The sequence below is a fragment of the Diceros bicornis genome, chromosome 37, assembly GCF_020826845.1.
Source record: "Diceros bicornis minor isolate mBicDic1 chromosome 37, mDicBic1.mat.cur, whole genome shotgun sequence".
In the NCBI taxonomy this organism is placed as follows: domain Eukaryota; kingdom Metazoa; phylum Chordata; class Mammalia; order Perissodactyla; family Rhinocerotidae; genus Diceros; species Diceros bicornis.
Window position 1 is genome coordinate 5644963 of NC_080776.1, and position 26055 is coordinate 5671017.

Genomic DNA, 26055 nt, shown 5'->3' on the forward strand with positions numbered 1-26055 from the left:
AAGATCAGCCCTGAGCTAACACCTGTTGCCAATCCTCCTCTTTTTTGCTGAGGAAGATTGGCCCTGGGCTAACATCCGTGTCCATATTCCTCTACTTTATATGGGACGCCACCACAGCATGGCTTAATGAGAGGTCCCTAGGTCCAAGCCTGGGATCCGAACCTGCGAACCCCAGGCCACTGAAGCTGAGCGCGCGAACTTAATCACTACGCCACCAGGCTAGCGACTATCTTTACATTTTATAAATACTACTGAAAAGAGTTTGCTTTACCCCTAAGTGCAATAATTCAAACTAAAATTCTTACAGTAGCAGAAAAGGTTTAAGTCAATCAAAATATACCAGATGTTGAGTAAGAAGAATCTACGTTTGGCATGAGGACATAGGTCTTTCATCAAACACGCTTTCAACATGAACTCCATTAACCATGGCTTTGTTATGTCTTCGGCACAATGAAAATCAATGGATATGTACAGTGCTGGCTTATAGGCCTACTGTAGCTTATAGGGCCCTGAAGTATGTGGGAACAAAGACAGCAGTTTCTAGCATTCAGTACACAAAGACTATCACAACATTTAACTAAAACATATATAAAGGAAGACCTGAAGCTTTATGGGTTTGAGATTCTCTGAGACACATATGAGAAACACAGTACGGACAGCACTTCCTCATGGACCCTGGCTCCCTGGCATGCCCCATGCTAAGCATCAGTAAGACGATGTTCATGGGCATCGTCTTACTGATCGAGGCTAACAATCACAGCCTCGGATAAAAGTGTGAAATAGGTAAACTTCGTTTTTATAGTCCACAGGGACGATTTAAAAATAAACTTAGTAAGGGGCCGGCCCGGTGGCGCAAGCGGTTAAGTGCGCGCGCTCCGCTGCGGCGGCCCGGGGTTCGCTGGTTCGGATCCCGGGCGCGCACCGACGCACTGCTTGGTAAGCCATGCTGTGGCGGCGTCCCATATAAAGTGGAGGAAGATAGGCACCAATGTTAGCCCAGGGCCGTCTTCCTCAGCAAAAAAGGAGGAGGATTGGCGGATGTTAGCTCAGGGCTGATCTCCTCACAAAAAAAAAAAAAAAAAAAAAAAAAAAAAAAAATAAACTTAGTAAGATAACAAAAAGTCCATTTTCTCCTTACTATCTGTATTCGACTATTAACACAGTACTTTTGCAGAGTGATAACTACTAGTACCAAAATTGGAGAACTCTCCAAATATTATACAATATGCAAATAATCAAAGTAGATAATGTTGTGCCAGGTGGCGGGGAGGAGTTTATTTCTATAAGATACTCCACTCATGTTCCAGAGGCCAGAGAAGGTGGAAAGCATCCTGCCAGCCCTTAAGAAGCCATGAGTATAATTTTAATATCAAAATCTCAGGGCAAAAATGAAAAATAAAACCACAAATCATTCTAACTTATACCTATAAATGCAAAAATCCTAAATAAAACACCAACAAACTGACGTAAAGTGTTTGTTTAAAGAACAGCACACTACACTAAGTCAAGTTTATCCAGAAATGCAACAGGGTTTAATATTTAAAAATTTATTAATGACATCAACAGGCAAAAAGTCTAAGATCATCTCAGTATAAGCTGAAAATCATTTAATAAAATAGTAAAATAGTAAAAATCGGGGCCGGCCCTGTGGCGTAGTGGTTAAGCGTGAGCGCTCCGCTGCTGGCGGCCCGGGTTCAGATCCCGGGCTTGCACCGACACACTGCTTGTCAGGCCATGCTCTGGCGGTGTCCCATACAAAGTGGAGGAAGATGGGCACGGATGTTAGCCCAGAGCTGATCTTCCTCAGCAAAAAGAGGAGGGCTGGTATTGGATGTTAGCTCAGGGCTGGTCTTCCTCACAAAAAAAAAAAAAAAAAAAAAAAGCAAAATAACTGAAAGGAAGATCTTTTATTTTTAATATTTATTTTAATATTGACTGTAAACTTACAGTCAATATTTTTAAAAAATGAGAATAAAATAAGCATGCCAACTATCACCATTATTTGATAATATCGTTCTGGAAACTTTGACAAATGCAGTAAGAAATGAAAATTAATAAATGATAATTAGATCCTCAGAATTAGGTGTTGACTAGATATAAGAGAAATGTATTAAAATAAACAGCTTTCCTACACATCAAGAATAACAAGTTGTTTATTAACAGAACATGCAGTTCACCTGAGGAATAAAAGAATCAAATACCTAGAATAATCTCAATAAATAGTTAAGTGCATGTGTATATACAAACACACATATAAAATAGATTAAGAACTTGGCTAAGATGTATAACAGAAAGCTTAAATAAACGAAGAGACATACCATGGTCCTGAGAGAGAAATCAACTTTATTCAATCCACTATAATCTATACACTTACCCAATTTCAATCAAAATCCTAACAGGATATTTTTGAAAATTAACACAGTAAATCAAACTTCATGTGAAGGAATAAATTGATAAAAACAGCTAATTCCCCACTCCACCGGCCCCACCCCCTGTCACTACTTCATTCAGACTGTCTCACTAACCCCTGCCCCCACCTCCCCCCACCTCCCCGGGGTTCCTGGACACCTCCTCACTGAGCTCCTAGAGCTCCCCGTCCAGTGTGGGGGAGGAAGTTTTCAACTTAAAACCTGAACTCTTCAGCACACAAGGCCTTTCACTGCCCTGCCCACCTTCTCTGGCCTCTTACCTGCTCCTCCTCCTCCCTTTCATTCCAGTCTTATATCACTAATGGAAGCTCCTAGAACGAACGGACAGGCAGTCTGGCCTTAGACAAGCCATCATCTCCTCTTTCTCAAAAGCCCATCCTCCTCTTCTTTTCCTTCAAAATTCAGTTGAAGTGCTTCTTCCTCTAGAAAGCCATTCAGGAGTCCCTGTAGTCATATTTACAGGCCCTACTCCAGATTTCCACAGAATCTCGGGCACTGAGCTACGAAGGCATGTATCACGCTGTCTGTAATCAGTGCTGAAGCTGTCTGTTCACGCCTACTAGAATACAGGCAGCAGATAAAACAAATGGGGAAATGATGAAGTGAAGCGAGCAATGGAGACAGTAGGAGGAAACCAAACAGAATTTCACTGGAGACTCAGAAAAGGAAGGCATCTAAGTAAAGACACGACTTCAACCTTGAGGTGATGAAGACTGCCAAAATGTCAGTTCTAGAGCTAAGGGATGCCATTTAGAAATTCAGAATAAGCAAAAGAACCTCTTAGCTACAACTTCAGTTATGCAAGTACCAAGCCCTAAAGGAGGAAGGACAGAAGAACAGCTTTTGCCCTTTTTGGTTCCTACCCTTCTTCCTTCTTCCGGGGATGAGAAGAGTCTAGTCCTGGTTATTGAGAGAAGAGTTCCATTAAGAGTAAAAGTGATATAATAAGCAGAGGGATAAAAGAAAACATGTTTGCCAACTCAGATTCCAGAGTCTGAGATATTAACGGTTTAAATGGAACAAGAGCTTCAGGCACAAAAAGAAGAGTAGAACCCCATATAGAACCCTATAGAGTCCCTATCCTCCCCTTAAGAAATGGAGGAAGGCACAGGAATGAATTTCATCTATTCTCGCCTGTCAGTACTTAACTCTAGAAAGACAAAATAAAGAACACTGGCAGAAAGACAAATAGACCTTAAATATGTCAAGGCTGTAGGAATTACTCTGGGTAGCCATGATCCTACAAAAGGTAACATACTATGGATGCCTGACAGGTAAGAGACTAAGAACTCCGCCCAGGGAGCAGACATCATTCACGCTAGAATCATTCACTCAAACTCTACCAGGAACCAGCTCCACCACCCTAGAAAAGGAGCAGCTGATGGAAACTTGGTTTTGGATACTCTCTTCACACTTACAGTGAAGTTGGGAGCAGAAAGGGGCAATTCCTGTTTTCATCTCATCTGACCTTTTATCAAAAGAAAGGAAAAATATACCCTCTTTTCACGCATTCAAACACTAATTCACTCTACACATAAATGTGGGTACAGACTGTGCTAACCACTCGGGAGGGCCTGGGAGGGCAGGCATGACCCTTGTTACACGGAGCGTACAACCTAAGCAGAAAATACTAAGAAGCAAACATACTACCACCTAAGTTCTATGACTGGGAAGAAGCACGATAGACAGACAAAGGAATCAGGAAAGCCAGCCAAAAGGAAATGACACCTAAGATGAAACTCAAAGAACTGGCCACCAAACATGAATATTCCAGACAAAGGGAAAGCCTGTTTAAAGGCTAGAAGGCAAAATAGCCTAGCACGTTTTAAGGAAATAAAAATTTAGAAAGGCTAGTGCAAAGAATGCTTGAAGGAAAGGGGGACAGGAGGAACTCTGGAAAGACGGTGCTGGTGGGTAAGCAGCACCAGACCGTCCACTGCCTTACAAACCATGTTTTGAAGTTTGACTCTTATTTTAAAAACATTAAGAGGTGCCAGTGAAGGGTTTTAAACAAATAAGTAACTAGCCAAACCTGTATTTTCTGAAAGCTCTTAGGCTGCAGTACGGGGGATGAATCAAAGAAAAGTGATCTGCAAAGGAGACCAGTTAGAAAACTGGTGAAGGCTATCAGGTGAGCAACAACTACTATAAAATAAAACAGAAAGCAAAAAACACAGCAAATACCTAAGTATGATGACCAACAGTCTGCAAAAGGAGCAATAACAAATTTAGGAACAGCTCCCACACTGTTACACCCTAGATTAAATCGCTTCCTGCATTTGTCCCATCACTGCCTTACTATCTTCTATCCAACATCATTCATTCCCAAGCCCTTTCACCAAATGAATCCTCCTTTCCCACGATCCTAACTCTATCGACCAGCTGTCCAATATGGTAGCCACTTGGCACATGTGCCTATTTAAATTAATTAAAATAAAATACATTTTCAAGTTTAGTTCATCAGTAGCAATAGCCACATTTCAAGTGTTCAATAGCAACAGATGGCTAGTGGCTACTTAGCACTCAGCACAGATCCAGAGCATTTCCATCACTGCAGAAAGATCTATTGAACAGTGCTAGGCTATAGATATACCTAAACCTGCCACTTCAGTAGGTCAGCCGATTTAAAACAACACATCCATCTGAGAAGGCACTGTGAGGGCAGACTCGCTCACTGTCTCGGGCCCACACCTTGTATATTAATAAGCGTCACAGTGTGGTGAAGAATCATGGTGTACAATCACAAGGCGGGCCCTGTGTTTTGGCTCATTAATCCCTACGTTAGGCTTGTCTATTGCTATAGACAAGCAGCAGGCATCACCCATGTTTTATAGGTGAGGACATCAAGGCACAGAAATTAACCTGCCTGAGGCTATAAAGTCAATAACGGAGTTAGAAATAAAAGCTGGATTCCATAATGCCCCCTGACCAGTGCTACATTCATTACAGTAGTCATGACTGACTTAAGAACCTAAGGAGGGAAACTATTCAGTTTCACCTGACCCAAACAACCATTTGCCTTATCAAACGGCTTGCGACACTCACAGGAGGGTCATATCTGTTAGGTCCATACACACACACACACACACGGACCTAATATAATATTTGTATGTGTTTGTGTGCGCGTGTGTGTGTGTGTGCGCACATGTAAAAAAACAAAAAACAAACAGAAGAATATGTATCCCTTGAGCTTGCCCCAACTATCTCATCACATGTGATGGGAAATAAAGGATATTAGACACACTGAAACTAACAGCACCATATAGTATGGTACAGTCCTGCATATTAATTTGTTTTTCAATTATGTTACACCGTTACCTATAAAAAATTACAACCTAGAAGCACTTTGTAATTCTTATTTGCCTCTGTAACTGGAGTCAGCCTGACTTGCGTGTGCTCCTTCTAAACCTAGAGAAGCAATGGGGGCACAGAGAGGTAACTCCTGCATTTTCATTTCAACTACTTCATTAAAGAAAAGGGTAAAATAATATACAGGGAGACATGAACCAACTTATAGATTAAAGATATAAAATCCACATTTGGCATTTGCTTGTGACACTCTTGACAATAGCAATTTTAAAATGCAGCCACCAGCATTTACTAATGCGTCTCTGAGCCCTGACACTGCAAAACAATTTACCCAGAGCTTCATTTGAATGATGTGAAAAATCTAAGAAATAATTCAACTGCACTTGCCCAACATCTGAATTCTTACATATTTTAACTGTTGTTATACTAAATATACAGAAAAAAGCATAAAAGGAATAGAATATTTAAAACAATTCTAAAGTATTGGGAAGCATACAAAATAGCTATTTCTATGTTTCTAATTCTTTTCTTATTAATAAGCACAAATCAATCTACGGAATATAAAAACTAAGTGAATTTGTTCAGAAAAATCAAAGCTTCCAAAATGAATCTGACAATTGTTTCTGAATTAAGAGCAAATATGTATGTGTCATAAAGGAAAAGGGCATGAATGCTGATTTTAAATCCGGAACACAATGGTCACATCTAACTTCAGTTGGGAGAGAGAAGAAAGAGAGCCATCAACTCGGGTATTAAAGTCTTTGCTTCATCACAGACCTTGACTCAGGAATACAAGTCAACTAAAAAACCGTTTTTAAGTTGAACCACTTACACGGCATTCCTGGAGGCTCCGGAGGACAGCAACAGCTTGACTATATCCACGTGTCCATTCTTGGCTGCGTCGTGAAGCGGTGAGTCGTTCTGATACCCAGTGGTATTCACCAACGCCTTGTGCTGAAGCAACAACTCCACCACCCTCAGATGCCCATGATTGCAGGCTTCATGCTAATTAAATAAAAGGCAAAAGAGTGGGAGACTGATGAGAAAGAGTGATGGATGTCATAACAAAAGTGCACTCTAAAAAATAAATGTGACCTCAGTCAGTAAATTGGTTCTTCCCTAAAGACTCATACAGACCTAAGTTGCTGACAGAGTAAAAGCCACTATCAACAATCTTTGTGACAAGATGCACGGTGATCAAGATCTATGCAATTCATGGAAAAAGATGTTATTCATTTCAGCCTTGGATCAAGTGCTCTTTTTTTTAAGAAGAAAATGTAGCTTTAAACCAATATTGGTTCCTAAATTGATCTACAACAAGAAATTAAAAACAACAAGAAGAAAAAACTTAGAAAGTATTTAACAACCAGATCCTGCATAAAATCGGAAATTCTCCAAGGCTGAACAGAATTCACTAGTCAGTTGCTTAGCCACATGCTAAGTGATGTGTTGCCTATACACAACCATTCAAAGTGAATATCCTAGAGAGTATTTACAAGACAAGCCTCTCTATTTGCTGAAGCTACAGACTACTGTATGGCTGGTGTGAATGACAACAGAAATAACACGGAGTAGGCAGGCAAAAAGAGCTTACTGAATGAATGACATAACTGGTAACAGTGGAATAGTCAGATTCCACACATGCAAGTCTTTCCTTATGTCTAGTGAACTGTTAACAACGCCACTACGTTGTATTCTAATAAATCTCTGGCTTACTGTGCTTTTTAAGTACATCTATTCAATTCATAATAAGCAATACCACACTAAACATCTGTAGGTCTATTTCTAGGAGAAAGGAATCCAAATTAGGCATCAGATCAACTAAATCATTCACCAACTTTTACTACAATTTGCCTAAGTGGCTTAAAAAAAAGAAGTTAATCTTTCTTTGAAAAGGTTAGTTAGCCTGTGGAGTCAAAACAACAAAGCGACTCTGATCCAGACTAAACCCTCCCAGCTTAAAAATCTGGCAAGCAGAAGTCATTATATACAACTTTAAACCTTTTTTGCACCCAGCCTAATGAGAATCTCCCAATTTTGGGGCTGAATCTACAGTTCACAGGATAAGGGCATCCACCTCATCTGTTGACACTTCTACAGCTGCATTCAAACCGCATGCTTATTGTCCTAACTTGTTCCCATGTATTTGTGCCATTCTTTTTTCTAGACTATACTTCACACTGCATTTGTAGTACAGTCATGCGTCGCTAATGACGGGGATACATTCTGAGAAACACATCGTTAGGCGATCTTGTTGTTGTGCGAACATCATAGTGTATTTATACAAACCTAGATGGTACAGCCTACAGTACACCTGGGCTATATGGTACTAATCTTATGGGACCACCATCATATATGTGGTCTGTTGTTGACTGAAACACTGTTAAATGTGGCGCATGACTGTAATAATAAGCATAGACTTTTTAAAATGTTTAACGTAAGCAAAGATTTCTACTGCCTCTGTATATTTTCAATTGGATAGGATATAAGTGAGACTAGGATAGAACATCAATAAGAATCACTTTCTTGCGATACATTCTTATACCCAATTCCTCTGACCTCTCTTTATTCCAAGAAATCTGGTTCCAGTGACATGCAGTACTGCCAAATGGAGCCTGATGGTTGTAGCAGTTACCTCCAAACATTAGCTGGATTCAGCAATAGTGCGTAACTGGATTCCTAAATTTAAAGGTAGTCAGGCAAAAGGTAACCAACTTCTTGCCTGTCACAACTGAAAAGCTAGATGAAAAATAATCATTTTCTCTTGGTGAAAATAGAAGTTCTTCAGATTAAAAAGGAGAGTGTATCTGGCAGAAGATGATATACAGACAACTACATAACTATAAACTATAACAACGATATAAAACATAAACAGAATGAGAATTAAAAAAAAAAATAGAAAACTACCAATGGTGTCCATCCAGCATGGTCTTTAACATTTGGGTCGCTTCCGTTTTGTAAGAGGTATTCAACAGAAGGTATGTCACCCTACAGAGCAATGAAAAAAGAAAAAGAAATTAAAAATCATCAGGAAAAGAAGATATTGAGATTCTGTTTTGTTGTTTTTTTTAAGATTCCGTCTTCTTCAAGATAGAATAAAACAAATCTTTTCTCTTACACCTATTGCTCAGGAGTCAACAAATACTAAGCTATGTATGTATGAATTGTTCTGAGGTACCAAGTCACGGAAGTTATAGGTCCATCCTTGAACACACGACCTCCGCTCTTAGCCACTCATATCAAAATTCGTTTCAAAGTACCAAATAAAGGAGACTAGCCAAAGATCATCTGATCATAATAAGGTTTTCAAGTCGTCGTTTCATTTGTGGAAAACTTTCGGGCATACATGAAGATGGTTTCTGAGTATTGTCTACAACAGAATAAAGGCAAGAAGGCTACTCAGTGAAACAAAGGTTAAAGCCGCCAAAAGGTGTTGTCTCGTCGGCAATCACTCTACTTACATTGTATACATTAATTTAGTCTATATTCACCTTATTTGCTCAAATATATTCTTCTAGGCAGAAGCAAGGCTCATTTTCTCCAAAAATAACTGACAGAGCTTACTCTGATTAAGACTAAATAAGTAAAAGCTACAAATGACAACGTTGTGTTCTGTTGGTTTTGTGAAGCGCTTCTTTAGGGAGGAGGAACTCTGTCCCCTCCCACTCAGCCCCAACAATCTGCTGACACGAATTTTTTCCTCTATTGGTTTGAAAATGTCGAACTAAGTCCCCTAAAAACCATAACATTTTCTTTTATTTGATTGTTTGGGCTACCTCTCAAATACAGCAAATCTTAAGATGGTAGTTTACTTGCTTTTCTAAAAAAACAAATCCACATGCAACATACGTTTTTATGTTCCTAAATTAACAAAATGACCTTAAATACTTAATGAGACAAAAAAATAAGCATTATATACGTTTCAAATCAATTGCCCCAGTTCCAATTAAAAACATTTTCTCATAGTTCCTTAGGGGTGCAAATTCTATACCTCAAGTACAAGTTAACACGTATTTAGGAACATTTGCTCTATATGCAACTCAGTTCCAAACAAAGTCAGGAACATCTCTCAAGATACAAATTTGAACTTTGTAAACAATCTCATGAGTATTGGGGCAGATGAACTGCCGGAACCACATATTCCCAACCCTCAACATGAAAGTATCCACAAAACACTTCTCAAAAATTTCCCCATTCTAATTCTACGCGGTAATCACAAAAATATATTAACCTAAAGAAGTCCATAAAATAATATAAACATCTGTGGAATGAAAGAGTCACATGGGAACAGTCACACAGGAATACAGTGACAATTCAGAGAGTAAAAGCAGAATCTCTTGTAAGCCTGCTAGACAGTGGTGTTTTTCTTTCCTGTCACCTCTTCATATCATCAAAGGTGTCTTCTGTTAACATTCCACCTCGAGACTTCCCCGAAATGTTAGCTGATATGCAAACCGCTTGCTTTTTACACCCAATCTGCTTTCTCCTCCCTAATACTTAAAAGTTTGTCATATTTTTATCGTTCTACTTTATGTAAATGTAGTGTCATGCACATAAATAAAATTATGATAATTACATAGGGTCCACAGTAACTGGGTAAGCCTGAACCAAGATGACGTTTCCAGGAAATAAATTGACTTCTGCTTCTGATTTCCTTAAATTTATTTCTTCCCTAACAGAATATTTTCTGAGTAATAAGCACTCACATTTAGGCTCCTCACAACTTAAAAGAATAATTGCGATTTCCTTAAACCACAGCAAGAAAAAAAAAAAATCATCTCAGGAAAGTATTTACCAAGGCTTATAAGAAATTCTATATGGATTTGGTACTTTCAAGTAAAACCTTAAAAGCTGAAAATAAGGGAGCATGTGTGTCATACTGAACTTTCTCATTGCTAACCTTTCATTCAAAGGAAAGATTCTTCACACATTTGTGTATATTACCAGCAATACAAATTTACTTTCCAAAAACACAAAAACAAAATTCTTTTTTCTTTATTATAAAGGCTAGTTCTTCTAAAATACTATTAAGAATAAACATCTTTATAAAAATAGTACAGGACATTATAGTTAAGTACAATAATAATGACTTACCCAAAATGATTAAGCTTTTCTACATAAATTAACTGACCAGGTACCTAAAACTTCTCCTTTTAGCAACTAGATGTCATTAAAAAAAATTCAGTCATCTGGGATGGAGACCTAAAATATATTAAACACTTCCCGGGCTTCTTAGCCAGAGTTTACTAAGTAAAATTTCACACATGATTCTGACAACCTAGTGATCATGGTGGTAAGTTACTGGTATTACAAAGCTGTTGGTATTACAAAGGTGGTGGGTGACAGAGGGAAAAATGGATTCTGACTCCAAGAGGTGTTCTAGAAATTCAAATCCTGAAAATATCACAGATGCCAGTTTGCTTCTGAGTCCTTTGCTCCTTTCTCAGGAAGCTAGTATGAAGGATACGTAAAAACACAACTTTACACACCATATAACATGACTGCCTTAGAGTTTAATGAATTAGAGTCAGACCCTGAAGGAGACTCCTCACAAGGGATTTTCTCTCTACCCAGGAGGTCTCATCACCTTTGCTGTGTTATAAGCATATCATGCCTTGTAAGTTGCCTTCAAAACCTTATCTATCATGTCTGCACCACAAATACATCATGACATGCCAACTTCAAGTCACTCTTCTACTTCGTAATACGTTCATTGCTGGGCCATGAATTCTGAGTATTCACTACCATTTTAAGAATCTGTGCTAGAGAACTTTGGGGAGTTTTATTCCAGGACCTACAAATTCTCAAGCAGGTGACATAACAGAATAACAAATAAAATTTTCTATATGTCTAGAGAAATGGTATTTCTTTGTATTAAATCAGAAGAATAAATCATATGAGTGTTTATCTCAGTTTCTACGTAGGCATGATGCTTTCTCATAAAATGTCTCATATATAACAATGTTCTCAGTAGCTTTTTAACCACAGGTGACAAACATGTTCAAATATAAACATGGAGAATAAAGAGAGCCTAGAGATGTCAACTTTCGTTCTGCTTAAATGAGAACGTTCACAACATCCCTGGCATCGTATTGATATGTAGCCTGTGTGAAATTCCATAGTGTAAGAAAATAAAAGTATACATAAGGAATTCAAGAATAATCCTGTGTAGGGTTTGCATTCAAATGGTGCTGACCGTCCAAAACCTAGGGGGCTGGCCTATAAGCCCCTGATCCTGAGGGAAAAGAGAATTTGAGAACTGATAATATAAGCTGTATCTGCTGACGATACAGTAAGCAGCCTGGATACTCAGTAAGAGCCTTCTATTCCCAAGCATGGAGGTTATGAAGATAAACACGATAACTGATGCTTTACATTAACCCAGAAGTCCCACTTCTAAGGATTTATCCTAAAGATATACCTACTTACACCTGAAACAAAGATTCCTTACTGCAGCAATGTTCACAAAAGCAAAAGAATGGAAACAAACGGGCAACCCTCAGTGAGGGACTAATTAAATAATGAAAATTCATGGAAAGCTATGCTGCTATAAAAATGCACAGAAAGCTGTGTGCTACTATGGAAAGCATTTGCTTATATTTGCATAAAGAAATTCACAAAAGTTACACAAAGTAAGAAGGGTGGTTAGCAGAGGGGGCTTGTCAGCAACAGGGTGGCTGGGGACAGAAATGGGAGTGAGGCTTTCCACTGCAAATACTTTTATTCTTATTTTTGAAACGTGGAGTTATTACCCATATTTTCAAATTAAATTTTAAATGAGGAATACATTCCAGATAACCACAAATCTAACTGAAGATTCAGATAATAAATAGAAAGCTAAATGAATATGAATGCGAACAAATAATGTCAACAGAGAGAAGAAACTAACTGGGAATTCTGAAAAAGACTTATTAAGAAGGTAGGATGTGAGCTGGATTTTGAAGGTTAGATACAAAAGGACCAGGAGGGAAAAGAGAAAGATATAGAGGAAAGGATATAAGAGGCAGAGGAAAGAACACATGCAAAGTATTGTCAGCATTAATGAATGTACCCGAATAACTCATAAGGTTAAAGTTCAGTGTGACAGGAGAATGGGGCTCAGAATATAGCTGAATGGAAAATTCACTCATCTGTTCAACAAAATATCAATCTACTATGTGCCAGGCAATGTTTAGATACTGAAGATATAACAGTGAACAAATGGGATTCTTGCTCTCATTCTAAAGAGAGAGGCAAGAAACAAAGAGATCTGCAATAATAATGTCAGGAAATAATAATAGGAAGAAAAGCAAAACAAGCTAAGCGTACGGCAGGGACTGCTATTTTAGTTAAGTTAGGAAAAGTCTCTCTGAAGAGGCGGCATTTGACCAGAAGCCTGAAGAATGAGGGATCACACAGGGCTGTGGAGGCCATGGGAAGGACTGTGGGTTTTACGTTAAGCGGGCGAGGAAGTTACTGGTAGAGGAGCAGAGAAATGACAAGTTCCAACCAGGTCACACTACTCTGGCTGTCACAGAGAGAACTGACTGCAGGAAGCATACAGAAAAGCAGGGCGAGGTCAGTGGTGTGGTCAGAAGAATAATGGCTCCCCCAAAAATATCCACGTCCTAATCCCCAGAATTTGTGACTATATTACCTTACATGGCAAAAGGGTTTTTGTAATGCGATTCGGGGTATGGAGCTTGAGATGGGGAGATCATCCTGCACTGTCTGGGTGGTCCCACGTGAGTCCACAAAAGCAGTGAACCTTTTCTGGCTAGATCAGAAAGATGGATGTGAGAAGGACTCTACCCACTCTGCTGGCTTTGAAGACCGAGGAAGAGGGCCACACACTAAGGAATACGACAGTCTCCAGAAGCTGAGAACGGCCCTCAGCTGAAAGCCAGTGAGAAAACTGGATCTCAGTCCTACAGCCACCAGGAACTACGCAGTACCTGTCAACAACCCAAACAACCGAGGAAACGGGGTCCCTCCTAGAGCCTCCAGAAAGGAGCACAGCTGACAGACTGATTTGAGTCTGGTGACTAAATTCCAGACTTCTGACCTACAGAATGTAAGAAAATAAATTTGCCTTGTTTTAAGTCATTAAATTTGTGGTAATTTGTCGTGACAGCAATGGGAAGCTATTGAGAGTGGTCAGGGCAAGAAAAGACAAGTAGCGTCCACTCGAGTGGTAGCCATGGAAAGGTTATGGCCAACAAAGATGCCCAGAGGTAAGTGTGGGACAAGATACTAAAGAATTCTATTAATAATATTATCAGTTTCAGAAATGATTCTGCAAAGCCATAACTGCAGGAGAGGAAGCTAACTAGCCCAAGAGAACAGTGAAAACTACCACGGGGTTCTCTGGCCCCACTGCACACACTGAGCATGCACAGTGCAACCATGCATGCTTAAAATCCGAGAGAAACAACGGAAACTGGAAGTCCGCCAGGATGCTTGAGGGAAAATAACACTACAACAACAACAACAACAACAAAATCTATCTTTACAGCAAAACCCTGGTACTTTCCCTTATTTACTCTGGATGCCTGAAAGGTCATCAGGTCTATGATCATTACTCAGCGCAGTAACTCTGTCTTCTCTCCCTGCTCCTTGGTCCACTGCATAGTAGTTTTAACTCTAGAGCCACCTCAAATCCTTTTCTGCAGCCATCGGGTATAAAGCATAAATAAGACAGCAGAATTACAATGTTCGGTTTTCTAGTACACACAGACTATTCATTCTTGGCTGCAAATGAAAAAATTAGGACAGAAAATGAAATGAATACTATTTATAAAAAGATAAATACACTGATAATTCCATTGGTTTTTTTCTTCAAGAATTTGTTCTGACTGTTAAAATCAAGCTGAGATGGGGGCATACATTCAACTCATAATAAATTTTTAAAAGAGAACACTACTGTTAAACAGTGATTTCAAAAACAATAGAAATCAATTAACTTTTCTAAACGTATTATATCAGAATCTGCCAACTAATGACAATAATAGTATTTGATAAGTTCAAGAGAATCAAAAGGGGTAATCCTAACTTTGGCAAGACACTTTCTAAGCACATTGATAAACTGACAGAACTTGTATGACGCAATCTTGAACATCAATGGGGAAAATTCACCAGGACAGCCTCACGCCACCATTTTTTCCTGTCTTAAGATTCTGCTGGGCTTTCCTCCATGGCCTGGGCCAAGGACAGGCCAACTACGACCTACAGATGCCTGTGGGTCAGACGTCTGATTTTGCACGTGAGGTTTTCTTGGCTCACAGATTGTCCACGGCTGCTTCTGCATTCGAGGCAGACCTGAATAGCGATTATGACGACGTGCCCAGCAAAGCTAAAAATATTTACTCCAATTGCCCTTTAAGAAAGACTTTGCCAAACCACAGCCTAGACTCTTAGGTCCTCGAGATCCTCACTAAGAAAGACAAATTATTCTTATGGTTGAAAAAAATTCTCTACCAATGTAAGTGGATGCCTGCCTGGTGGTCCGAAAGTAATTCCCAGAGAACAAAATGCAGAAACTAAAGCAGCCTACATTCTTATGTAATAGTCAGAAAAACGAACAAAAAATAATAATTATTATGCTAGCTACTTAACGTCTATGAAGCATTAATAGCATTTTAGTGTTAAGATTATAATGGCTAACGTATATATGTATTAGGCATTAATATTATTATGCATTATTATGCATTTAACATATAAAACAAAGAAGAAAAAAAATATAGTCTGGGGGCCAGCCCGGTGGTGTAAAGTTCACACGCTCTGCTTCGGTGGCCTCAGGTTCACAAGTTCAGATCCCAGGTGCGGACCTACGCACCGCTCATCAAGCCATGCTGTGGCAGGCGTCCCACATAAAGTAGAGGAAGATGGACACAGACGCTAGCTCAGGGCCAGTCTTCCTCAGCAAAAAGAGGTAGATTGGCAATAGATGTTAGCTCAGGGCTAATCTTCCTCAAAAAAAAAAACAATATATATATGGTCTGATTTTTAAAATCATGCTTTGCAAAAATCAAACTAAAATGTAACCAGAACCAACTCCGAAAATTCAAGCTGCTCAAAGGATATGTAATCCCTCACATACAGTCATGCATGTTCTCCCGTCACTGGTATCAGATATAGAGTATTCTACATTCATCATTTATTAGAAGATAAGCAAGGAAAAAAATAAAACACTAACAGTTGGGATAAATTCATTTTTGTGCTTTTCCCTTTCTCCACACAAAAATACAGGAATCCCTGGATTGAACGTCTACTCCATGTTCTTCCCAGACGTTTTATGTTGCTCACCAGCCTCACGTTTGGGGGCCTCCAAGGGCTCCTTCCAGACCTCCCAAAGTTCTCTATCCGTGCAAAAGACCCAAGGATTTTCCAGTGAATTTACTGACAGATCATAAAAGCTACCCTAATTTAGTACTAAGCCCTCTCGTATTATACTTTCATTAACGCTTGCATGGAATGCCAGATCAAAGTCTGTAAAGCTATTGGAGCTAACTGCGGCCCTGCACACACAGCGCTCATGTCGGTTTCAGAGATTAACCACTGCAAGAGCCCCTCGTGCTCCGCCAACCGGCCAGGTTCCAAACAACGGACCCTGCCACACCCCAGGTTTTGAGGCAATAAATATGGAGAATTAACTTCAATGAACAGGCTAGTAAAAGTAATAGCTGGCCATGAGGCATGGGGAAGCTCCTTGGTGTTGAACCACAGGAGCCATTTCTGACAACCACATTTCTAGGTCATTGGTGAAATGTAAGGACCACATCTTTCAACCTTCCGAATCCTGGCAGTGCCCACTAGGAGTGTCAAATGTAAATGGAAGCTGTGGCCTCCCACACTGCCCCCAGCTCCTTTGCTAGGTAAAGACGTGTTGCCCCCAGCAGTAACTTGGCAATTGTCTATATTCAAAAAGCATGAGAAGAATGGGTAAACAAAATAGTGAAAACTGAACCAAACCATTATGGGACAGACAAAAACAAATGCACTTGGAAAAGTAGGGGCTGAAATATTGAAATATTGGTTTTCTCCTGCAAGATCATGCTCCTTGGGCTCAGGGGCCACAACTCTAACTGAGGTGGGGACACAGTCCATGTGAATTTTGTTCCTCTGGGTCACAAGTATCACATCTATGACAGGTTAATTATCCTAGTAGTCTTATGTCATTTTTCACAAACCCCAAGGAAATTGTTTTATTGTTGGTCTCATTCCAAAACTGTATTTCAGAATAAGTATCCTACCTTAATGGAAGCAATATGGAGCAGAGTCTCTCCTCTATGATTTCTTTTCACAGCCATAAGGCTTCTAGGCAACAGCTTCATTGCTGAGGGGCTGGACATCATTCGTCTGTAACTTGAACTATTCAGTGTAGAAGGTGGTGTACCTGGTGAAAGACTAACAGATTCATCCGCTAGAATACTGCTTTTCCTCCCTAACGTGTCATCAACTTTAAGTTTGCTTGAAGGTGGTGAAGAACAGCCAGGCAATGGTGTGTTTTCTGAGAGCCTTGTTTGCTTGACAGAATTTCCACCGGTGCTCAGAACGTTGTTTCTACATCTCTTAGACACGGGACTGGAAAGTCTGTTGTGACGCCCACGTTTTCCATTATGACCTAATGGCAAGGATTTCTTAGACGAAAGATACTTTTCACAGAGATTCTTCTCAGGAGTCACTACTTCATCCCTGCTCTTATTTTCCGGAGACTCTATTTGCTCAGCCAGTGGTAAAGAGACTTCAGTTAAGCTTCCAAAACCTTCGGATTCTGTTACAGAGCCGCTTGCTAGTAAGTCTATCTCACCATTTATCTGCGGACTAGCAATAATAGATGGTTGGCTACAGAAGGATACCAGCTTTTCCTTACATTCCTCTTTGGAATCAAGTTCACTGTCTTCTTTTTCTACCTCTAAACTCCATTTTTGGTTGATTTCAGCTAAAGTTTTCTTTTTTTGCTTTTTTCTAGATCTTGTAGGAGCCTTTTTAGCCGTCTCTGAACCATCTCCTGTAGGACTTGGAGAAACATATTCATACACTGAGCCCTGCTGAGCATTTTCATCATTTATCATTTGAGGCTGGGTTTGCACTGAAACTTTAGTCACAACATATCTGACCTTCTTACTTCGAGGACTAAACCACATTTTTATTGAATTCTTCTTACTTTCTGCATCATCAAATAAACTTTTCCTAGATGTATCTTCTTTTAAATCTGATTTAAAAAAAAAAGGAAAGGAATTTGTTACATGATTATTCTCTTCCATCTTGAGCTCCCAGAGAATTCTGTTTATAGTTCTCCTAAGGTGTATCACCTTTCCTCTTTGTACCTCTTTCTCCCCTCCTAGACTATAAACTCCTTGAGAGCAGATATTCACTCATTCAACAAATATTTACTGAATCTGACTTTATACCAGACAATGTTCTAGGAACTGGAGATACAGCAGAGAACAAAACACAAAACATATATTTCATTGGGGATAGACAGAATGTACAAATAAATAAGTAGAACATACAGTATGCCAGTGGTGATACAAGCCATGGAGAAAAGATATACTAAATAAATAAACAGACAGATATGGAATTTAATAAATAGTAGTCAAAAAAACTAAGACTTGTTAATTGGTGCTTAATTTTAAAAAAAGACTTTTGACAATTAAAATAATACACTATATCAACAAACTAAAGGAAAACCATGTGTTTTTCTCAGCAGACACAGAAAAAAAAACATCTGACAAAATCCAACATCCATTCATGATTTTAAGAGAGACTCAGCAAATTATGGATAGAAGGGAACTTCTTCAACCTGATGAAGGTCAACTACAAAAACACACACAGCTATTATCAAGCTTAATGGTGAAAGACTGGAACTACTATTTTGTTCCTATTATCTTGTTACTATTATCAAGAATAATAGGCAAAGATGTCTACTCTCACCACTCCTACTCAACATTATACTAAAGTCCTAGACAGTACAGAAAAGTAAGGAAAAGATATAAAAGGCACACAGATTGTAAAGGAAGATATAAAGCTGTATCTATTCACAGCTGACTTGAGTCACTATGTAGAACATCTCAATCTTTAAAAGAAATCTTTAAAAAAAAAAATTAATAAACTAATGAGTGACTTTAACAAGGTCATGGAGTACAAGCTCAATATACCAAGTTCAACTTCATCTGTATTTCTATGTACTAACAATAAACAAATGTAAACTGAAAATTTAAAAAACAGTACCATTTATAATAGTACCAAAAAAACATAAAATACTTAAATATAAATCTAACAAAATATCAACGTAAGTTCTTTTTTCTGAAAATTACAGAATATTTATTGAAAGAAACGCTACACAAATGGACAGACACACCATGTTCACGAATTAGAAGACTCAATATTGTTAAGTCAATTCTCCCAAACAGATCTACAGACAATAACACAATCCCAGTGAAAATTCCAGCAGGCTTTTTTTTGTAAAAAGATTCAAGCTAATTCCAAAATTCACATGGAAAAGCAAAGAAACTATAATATGGGATGGCAAAAGACCTAGAACAGCCAATACAATACCAAGAATAACAAAGTTGGAGGACTCACACTATCTGATTTCAGCTTATTTCAGACAAAGTGAATCTAGGGGATAAAAGATAATAGTCACGCGGGTACCATCTAATATAACTTTAAACTATGCAAACCAAAAACTAATGAGAATAAATGAAGTATAACTACATAGTCAAACACACTCTTGAGCAAAAGAAGCAAGATACAAAAGAGTAAATAAAAATTGCTAAAACTAATGCAATGTGTTAGGGCAGAATGGAGGTTATCCCTGTGGGGAAAGGAGGCAGTAACTGGACGGGGGCAACAAGGGCAGCCTCTAGAGCACCGTTAATTCCTCTGGGTGAGCTCAGTTTGTGAGAATTCATTAAGCTATACACTTACGACAGCATGTTATACTTTAAAAAGAAGTTTTTTAAAAAATACATATTTATAGTCAGGAATTAAAATGAGAGTTAGAAAAAGAGTCACCGCTCGTCGTGCCTAAGGAGACAGGTGTCACATGTTGTGGGTGAGCACTCTTTTGAACAAACACCTTGCTGCTTTAGCTAAGGTCATCAAGGAAGGCCTCTCTGGAGAGCTCACTTTGAGTTGAGACCTCAATGACAAGAGGGAAGCAGCCACAGAAGGATCTGGGAAAGCGTTTCCCAAGCAGAAGGAAGAACAAGCGCCAAGGTCTTAAGATGGGAACAAGTTTAGCATATTTAGCTGTATGGAAAGCCAGCGTGGCTGGAGCGTGGAGCAGGCGCGTAAAGTGCAGGGAGCAGAAGCATTCCAAAAAGAGCTCAGTCCCAGCTTTCTCTGCTGGGACTCCTCATCCCACCAACCTCTGAAGTGGGAGGGCCTGGGACCTCTCTATCTGCAGTCACTGCCTTGGTAACCTTATCCATCTACACACTGCCAACTCCCAATGTATCTGTGCAGCCCAGACCTCCCCCCTGAGCTCCAGACTCCAATCTTCAACTGCCTACTTACCAACTTTACCTGCAGATCTACTCCTAACAAGGATCTCACACTGAACATGACTCAAACTGAGCTCTGATCCACACCCTCCCAAACCTGCTCCTCCTACGGTTTTCCCCCATCTCAGTAAATGGCATATCCATAATCCAGCTGCTCTGCACAAAAACCTTAGAGACAAACCTGCCTCTGCTCTCTCTCTCACATCCTATATGCCAAATGCAACTTCCATCAGTGCCACCTGCAAAATACATCCAAAATCCGACTGCTTCCTACCACCTCCACACCTGCCACCATGGTGTAAGACAACCTCATCTCTCACTAGACGATCATGACACTTTCCAAAGTCGTCTCCCTGATTATGTGCTTGCCTCCTGCCCCATAAGTCTATTCTGAACACAGCAGTCAGTGGTCCTTTTATAATTGGTCAGATCATGTCACTAAACCCTCCAGAGACTTCCAATCTGACTCTGAATAAAAGTCAACATCTTAGTAGTCGTCTAAAGGCCAGAGACAACCTGATCCTCCCCTCTCCTTCCTGATCTCATTGCCCGTTCTCTCCTCCTTTCTTACCATTCCAGGCACTGGGCCTCCTGTTGTTCCTCTAACACATCAAGCATGCTCCTCCTCAGAGCCTTCCCACTTGCTGATCCTCTGCCTGGAGGCCTCTTCCCCAAATATGTGCATGGCTCACTCTCTCCCCACCTTCAAGTCGTTGCTCAAATGTCACATTTTTGGGAGACCAGACCTGATACTCTACTTAAACTTACATACCCTCACCTCCTACTTATTTTACTTATATTTCTGTGTCTTATCTGTCTCTTCCCATCAGAATATCAGCTCTGTGAAGGCAAGTTGGTGTTTCTACCCTGCCCTATCTCCATTGCCTACGTGGCATCTAGCACACAGCAGATGCTCAAGTAATATTTACTGGATGAATGAATGGGATCTTATAATCCAGGTAAAGCAAGCTGATCTCACTCAGACTCAAGTCAGGGAAAGGACAGAATATTTCACACTTTAGAATAAGTCTGGCTGCTATGTGGAGGAGGAACTTTAGAAAGAAAAGAGTGGTCACAGTGACCAATTACATGGCCATCATCCAAGAGAAAGATAATAGTGGCTTTGATAAGCATTCTAGCAGTAGAAATAGTAAAAAGCATCAAATACAAAATCTAAAAGACCCTAATTAGCTAAACCAAGAGGCAAGGGAGAGACGATAAAAATGTTTAAAGGTCCAGTAGCAGGAGGGCATATAATAATTTAAGGAACTAAAAGACGGCCAGTATACTTGCCTTGCAGAGACCAAGGAAGAAAGTGGTATAAAGATGAGACTATAAAAATAGGCAATAGCCAGACCACGCAAATTCTTGCTGCAATGTTAAAGACTTCAAGACCTACGCTAAGAGCGTGGAAAACCAATCAAATGTTTTATATAAGTCAGGTGGCATGGCTACATCCGCGTCTTTAAAAGACCACTCTTGGCTGGAGTGTGGGAAAACAGACTGGAGAAAGGCAGGAGCGGATGCAAGAATAATCGGTAAGAGGCCAAACTAGGAGTATAGGTAGGAGATAACAGACTAGGGAGGTGGGAATAGACAAAGAAAGAATAGATTTGAAAAATATTTAGGAGATAAAATTTACAGGATTTGGTGATGAAATGAATACAAGAAGAAAGAGGTGACAAGGACGATTTGCAAGTTTCTGGCTTACATCACTGAGCACACCTAGAGGAGAAACACTGATGCCCGGAGAGACAATCTGCCAGGGGTCCTGAGCACCCCCGCACGTTCCTGCAGGGTGCACCAAAAAGGCAAGGCCCTGGCTGCTCTTTACCTGGGCCATCTCTCAGGACTGTGTTTGCAGCAAGCAACTTGAGGGATGTGGCAGTATCTCCCCATGGAGAAAAAGCAGGCCTATTTCTGCTTCCCTCAAAAACAGGCCATTCCAGGCCAGCCCTGTGGCTTAGCGGTTAAGTGCACGCGCTCCGCTACTGGCGGCCCAGGTTCGGATCCCGGGCGCGCACCGACGCAGCGCTTCTCCGGCCACGCTGATGCTGCGTCCCACATATAGCAACTAGAGGGATGTGCAACTATGACATACAACTATCTACTGGGGCTTTGGGGGACAAAAAGGAGGTGGATTGGCAATAGATGTTAGCTCAGAACCGGTCTTCCTCAGCAAAAAGAGGAGGATTAGCACGGATGTTAGCTCAGGGCTGATCTTCCTCACAAAAAAAATTAAAATTAAAATTAAAAAAATAAACTTAAAAACAAAAAAAAAAAAACAGGCCATTTCAAGCTCAAGAGTTCCTTTCCTATATCACAACCTGCTACGTGTGCAGGAATCCATGATGGGCCTTTGGCCAATAATGATTGAAGATGCAAAACTGCTAAATAAAACATTAGCAAACAAATCAAGGAATTTCAGATGTATATACCCTTTCATAAAGCCATTTCACCTCTAGTAATCTATCTTAGAAAATAGTCATGCACGTGCCTGCAAACACAGATGTATAAGAAGGTTAATCGCAGTGATATTTGTAATAACATAAATTAGGAAAGAGGTCAGTGTTCAAAAACTGAGGATCAGTTAACTATGGAGCATTTATACTACGAAATCTTATGTAGACATTACAAATATCAACTAACATGCAGAGATCTTCAAGACACTTGTATGTGTAGCACACTCTCATTTATGTTTTAAAAATTTCTATTGCATTTATGTCCAAATATTTTCATAAATTCATGAAAGAAAGACTAGAAGGTTAAACAACGAAAACTACCTCTGAAAAAGAAAGAGATTTTCTGCTTTTTGGTTGGGGGAAGAGGGTAGAGGAGGACTTTCACATTTTCCTCTACACATTTTTATACTGCTAATCAGTTGCAAAGAGAATGTTCTCTTATATTTCTTAGGGAAATTAAACAAATAGAAAACAAAACTTGTGTAAGGTCATACACTTAGTTGGTGATAGAGCTGGCATTTGAACTCAGGTCTGTTTTCACTAAGTACACACTATATGTGACATTGTGTTTTATAATAAGAAATATATATTTGGTCTCTACTGCTTCTGGCACATAGCTCCTAAAACCCTTATCATTTCCTATATAAGAACCATAGGGGCATCTTTTGTTATATTCAGCTGTGTTCCCAGTTGCTGAAATAGCTCCAGAGTGATAAATGTGAAATGGGTGTCTTCAGTTATTCATAACAAGCTCCCTTCAACCACACCAGAGTTTATGTTAATGAAGGAGACTTGTGGAAAGCCCTGAACGATAGGGAACCAACCATGATTAGAGGGTTGGAACTTTTAGTCCCAATCCCTGACCTCCAGGAGGAGAGAGCTACTAGAGGCTGAATCAATCACCCATGGCCAGTGATTTAATCAACCACACCTATGTAATGAAGCCTCCATAACAACCCAAAAGGACAGAGTTGGAGGGTTCCCAGTGGTGAACACATGGAGGTGTCAGGAGTGGTGGGCCCAGAGAGGGTATGGGAGCTCTATGCCCCTTCCCACATACCTTGCCGTGTGCCTCTCTTCACCTGGCTGTTCCTGAGGTATATCCTTTTATAATGAGCCAGTAATCTAGGAAGTAAATGTTTTAACCTGAGTTCTGTGAGCCACTCTAGAAAATTAATCAAACTCGAGGAGGTGGTGGGAACCTCCAATGTATAGCTGGTCAGTCAGAAGCACAATCTGGACTTGCGACTGGCATCTGAGGGGGGTGGGGGCAGTCTTGTGGGACTGAGCCCTTAACCTGTGAGATCTGACGCCATTTCCAGGTCGACTGTCAGAATTGAGTTACACTGCAGGACACCCCGTGGGTGTCACAGAATGGCTGTCGGAGGTGAAGCAGCGCTGTAACAGAGCAGTGTGAGTTTTTCTCTGTGCTGTATATATTATAACCTCTATACCTACTGTATTTTTTTAGACCTCCCACGCTTGCCCATTAAGGGATGCTCAGGAAACAGTCAGTGAATGAGCTGTACAGCCATCCACTTTCTGATTCTGGCAGTGACCCTCCTCTTTCAAGTTGTCCTACTTTGTTTTTGCCTTTAAGTTCATTCATTTTTCATTAAAAAATATGCCCGTACAATTCCCTCGTCCCACCTCACGCAGACATAAAACCAACCCCGGCCGGCCCAGCACACTGGTGAGCACGTAAACAGTGCTCAGAAAATACTGATGAATAGAAGATTTGATACCCTCTCTTAAATCCTGACAAGCATTTATACAAGGAGGTTAGAATTCATTTCAAGGGTTAGAAGAAAACATGATGATCACTCGTCCAATTCTCTCATTTAAGACAAGGAATTAAAGTTAAAAAGAAAGGAGGGGGCCCGGCCCCGTGGCTTAGCGGTTAAGTGCGCGCGCTCCGCTGCTGGCCGCCAGGGTTCCCATCCGGCCATGCTGAGGCTGCGTCCCACACACAGCAACTAGAAGGATGTGCAACTGTGACATACAACTGTCTACTGGGGCTTTGGGGGAAAAAAAAAAAGAGGAGGATTGGCAATAGATGTTAGCTCAGAGCCAGTCTTCCTCAGAACAAAAAAAAAAAAAGAAAGGCGAGGAAGTCTGGGAACTCCCAAGCCAGCATCTTCTCTCCACACACAGTGGGCTATCAAAAGCCCACTTCAGGCAGAAAAAAAAAGAACTCAGGAAAGGCAAGGAGATGGAGAAAACCACCATACCTGATAGGATTAACAAATTATTTCACAGTGCCCAGGAGTCACTCTCCAAATTAACACAGACTTACTAACCTCCTCCGACCAACTGGACACTTTGAATATGTTTTATTTGTTCTATTAAAAAAAAAAATAAAGGAGAGAAAGAAAAAGGAAACTACTTGAATTAGGGTTTTTTTCCAGAGAAGTCACTTCTCACTCGAGCTGAAGAGAACTCTGTAAAACTTTTCTTATACTACAGAACCTAAAGAAAAATTTTAATGAACCAAGTTCTAAAACTAAGTTACTTTAAGAAGAAAACCAACAGCCACTTGTGTGTCTTACTCCTAAGAACTAGAAACATCCACCAGGTAGGAAATGAACGTGTCTGATGTGACTAAGATGTTACATAAAAGTGTCAAGAGTGCTTATTCCTGAGAGGTTTTAATACTTGAGAAAACATAATTTTAATTTCAATGTTCTTATTGTTTCTGGGAATAAATTTCTTTTCAACATTCTCATGTTTTAAAATATTAGCAAGAGAAAAGGAAGCTATGAAACTTTTTTTTTTTCTGGTGAGGAAGATCAGCCCTGTGCTAACATCTGCCAATCCTCCTCTTTTTTTTTTTTTGGCTGAGGATGAGTGGCCCTAGGCTAACATCGGTGCCCATCTTCCTCTACTTTATATGGGATGCCGCCACAGCATGGCCAGACAAGCAGTGCATCGGTGTGGGCCCGGGATCCCAACCCGGGCCGCCAGTAGCAGAGTGCGCGCACTTAACCGCTAACCCACGGGGCCGGCCCCATAGTAAATTTCTTAATGATGACATTTAAAAGAATTCTATTCTCTGAATTTAAATATTTCTGAGTACACCACAAAATACCAAGGAACAGAGATACACATGTTGCTAAGGAGCAACTTTGCCAAGTTTTTTCCTTAAAATTTAATAATAAACTATAGAAAAGGGAGGCAATTAGAAAATGTGATTTAGCTATCATTAATCCACATCAAAGGATTATAATCATGTACATTGTGTGCCTTTCAAATTGCTCTCTATTATAGGTTTCACAACAGAAGTTGAGAAATCTCTTTGACAAACTAGTCCCTTATTAAAAATCAAAGGAAAGTACTTTGCTACCATCTGTGCAACATTAACGCCTT

At 39.9% G+C, this 26055-nt stretch overlaps 1 protein-coding gene across 2 annotated transcripts in view; it reads right to left on the minus strand.

Annotated features, from left to right (window-relative positions):
* BARD1 (BRCA1 associated RING domain 1) overlaps window positions 1-26055 on the minus strand; it is an 82147-nt gene that overhangs the window by 33275 nt on the left and 22817 nt on the right. For both annotated transcript variants that reach the window (XM_058532949.1, XM_058532950.1), the window contains exons 4-6: window positions 16970-17931; window positions 8646-8726; window positions 6571-6743 (exon numbers count right to left, since the gene is read on the minus strand). In XM_058532949.1, coding sequence (XP_058388932.1) covers window positions 6571-6743; window positions 8646-8726; window positions 16970-17931 — 1216 coding nt within the window. The remainder of the gene's footprint in view (window positions 1-6570; window positions 6744-8645; window positions 8727-16969; window positions 17932-26055) is intronic.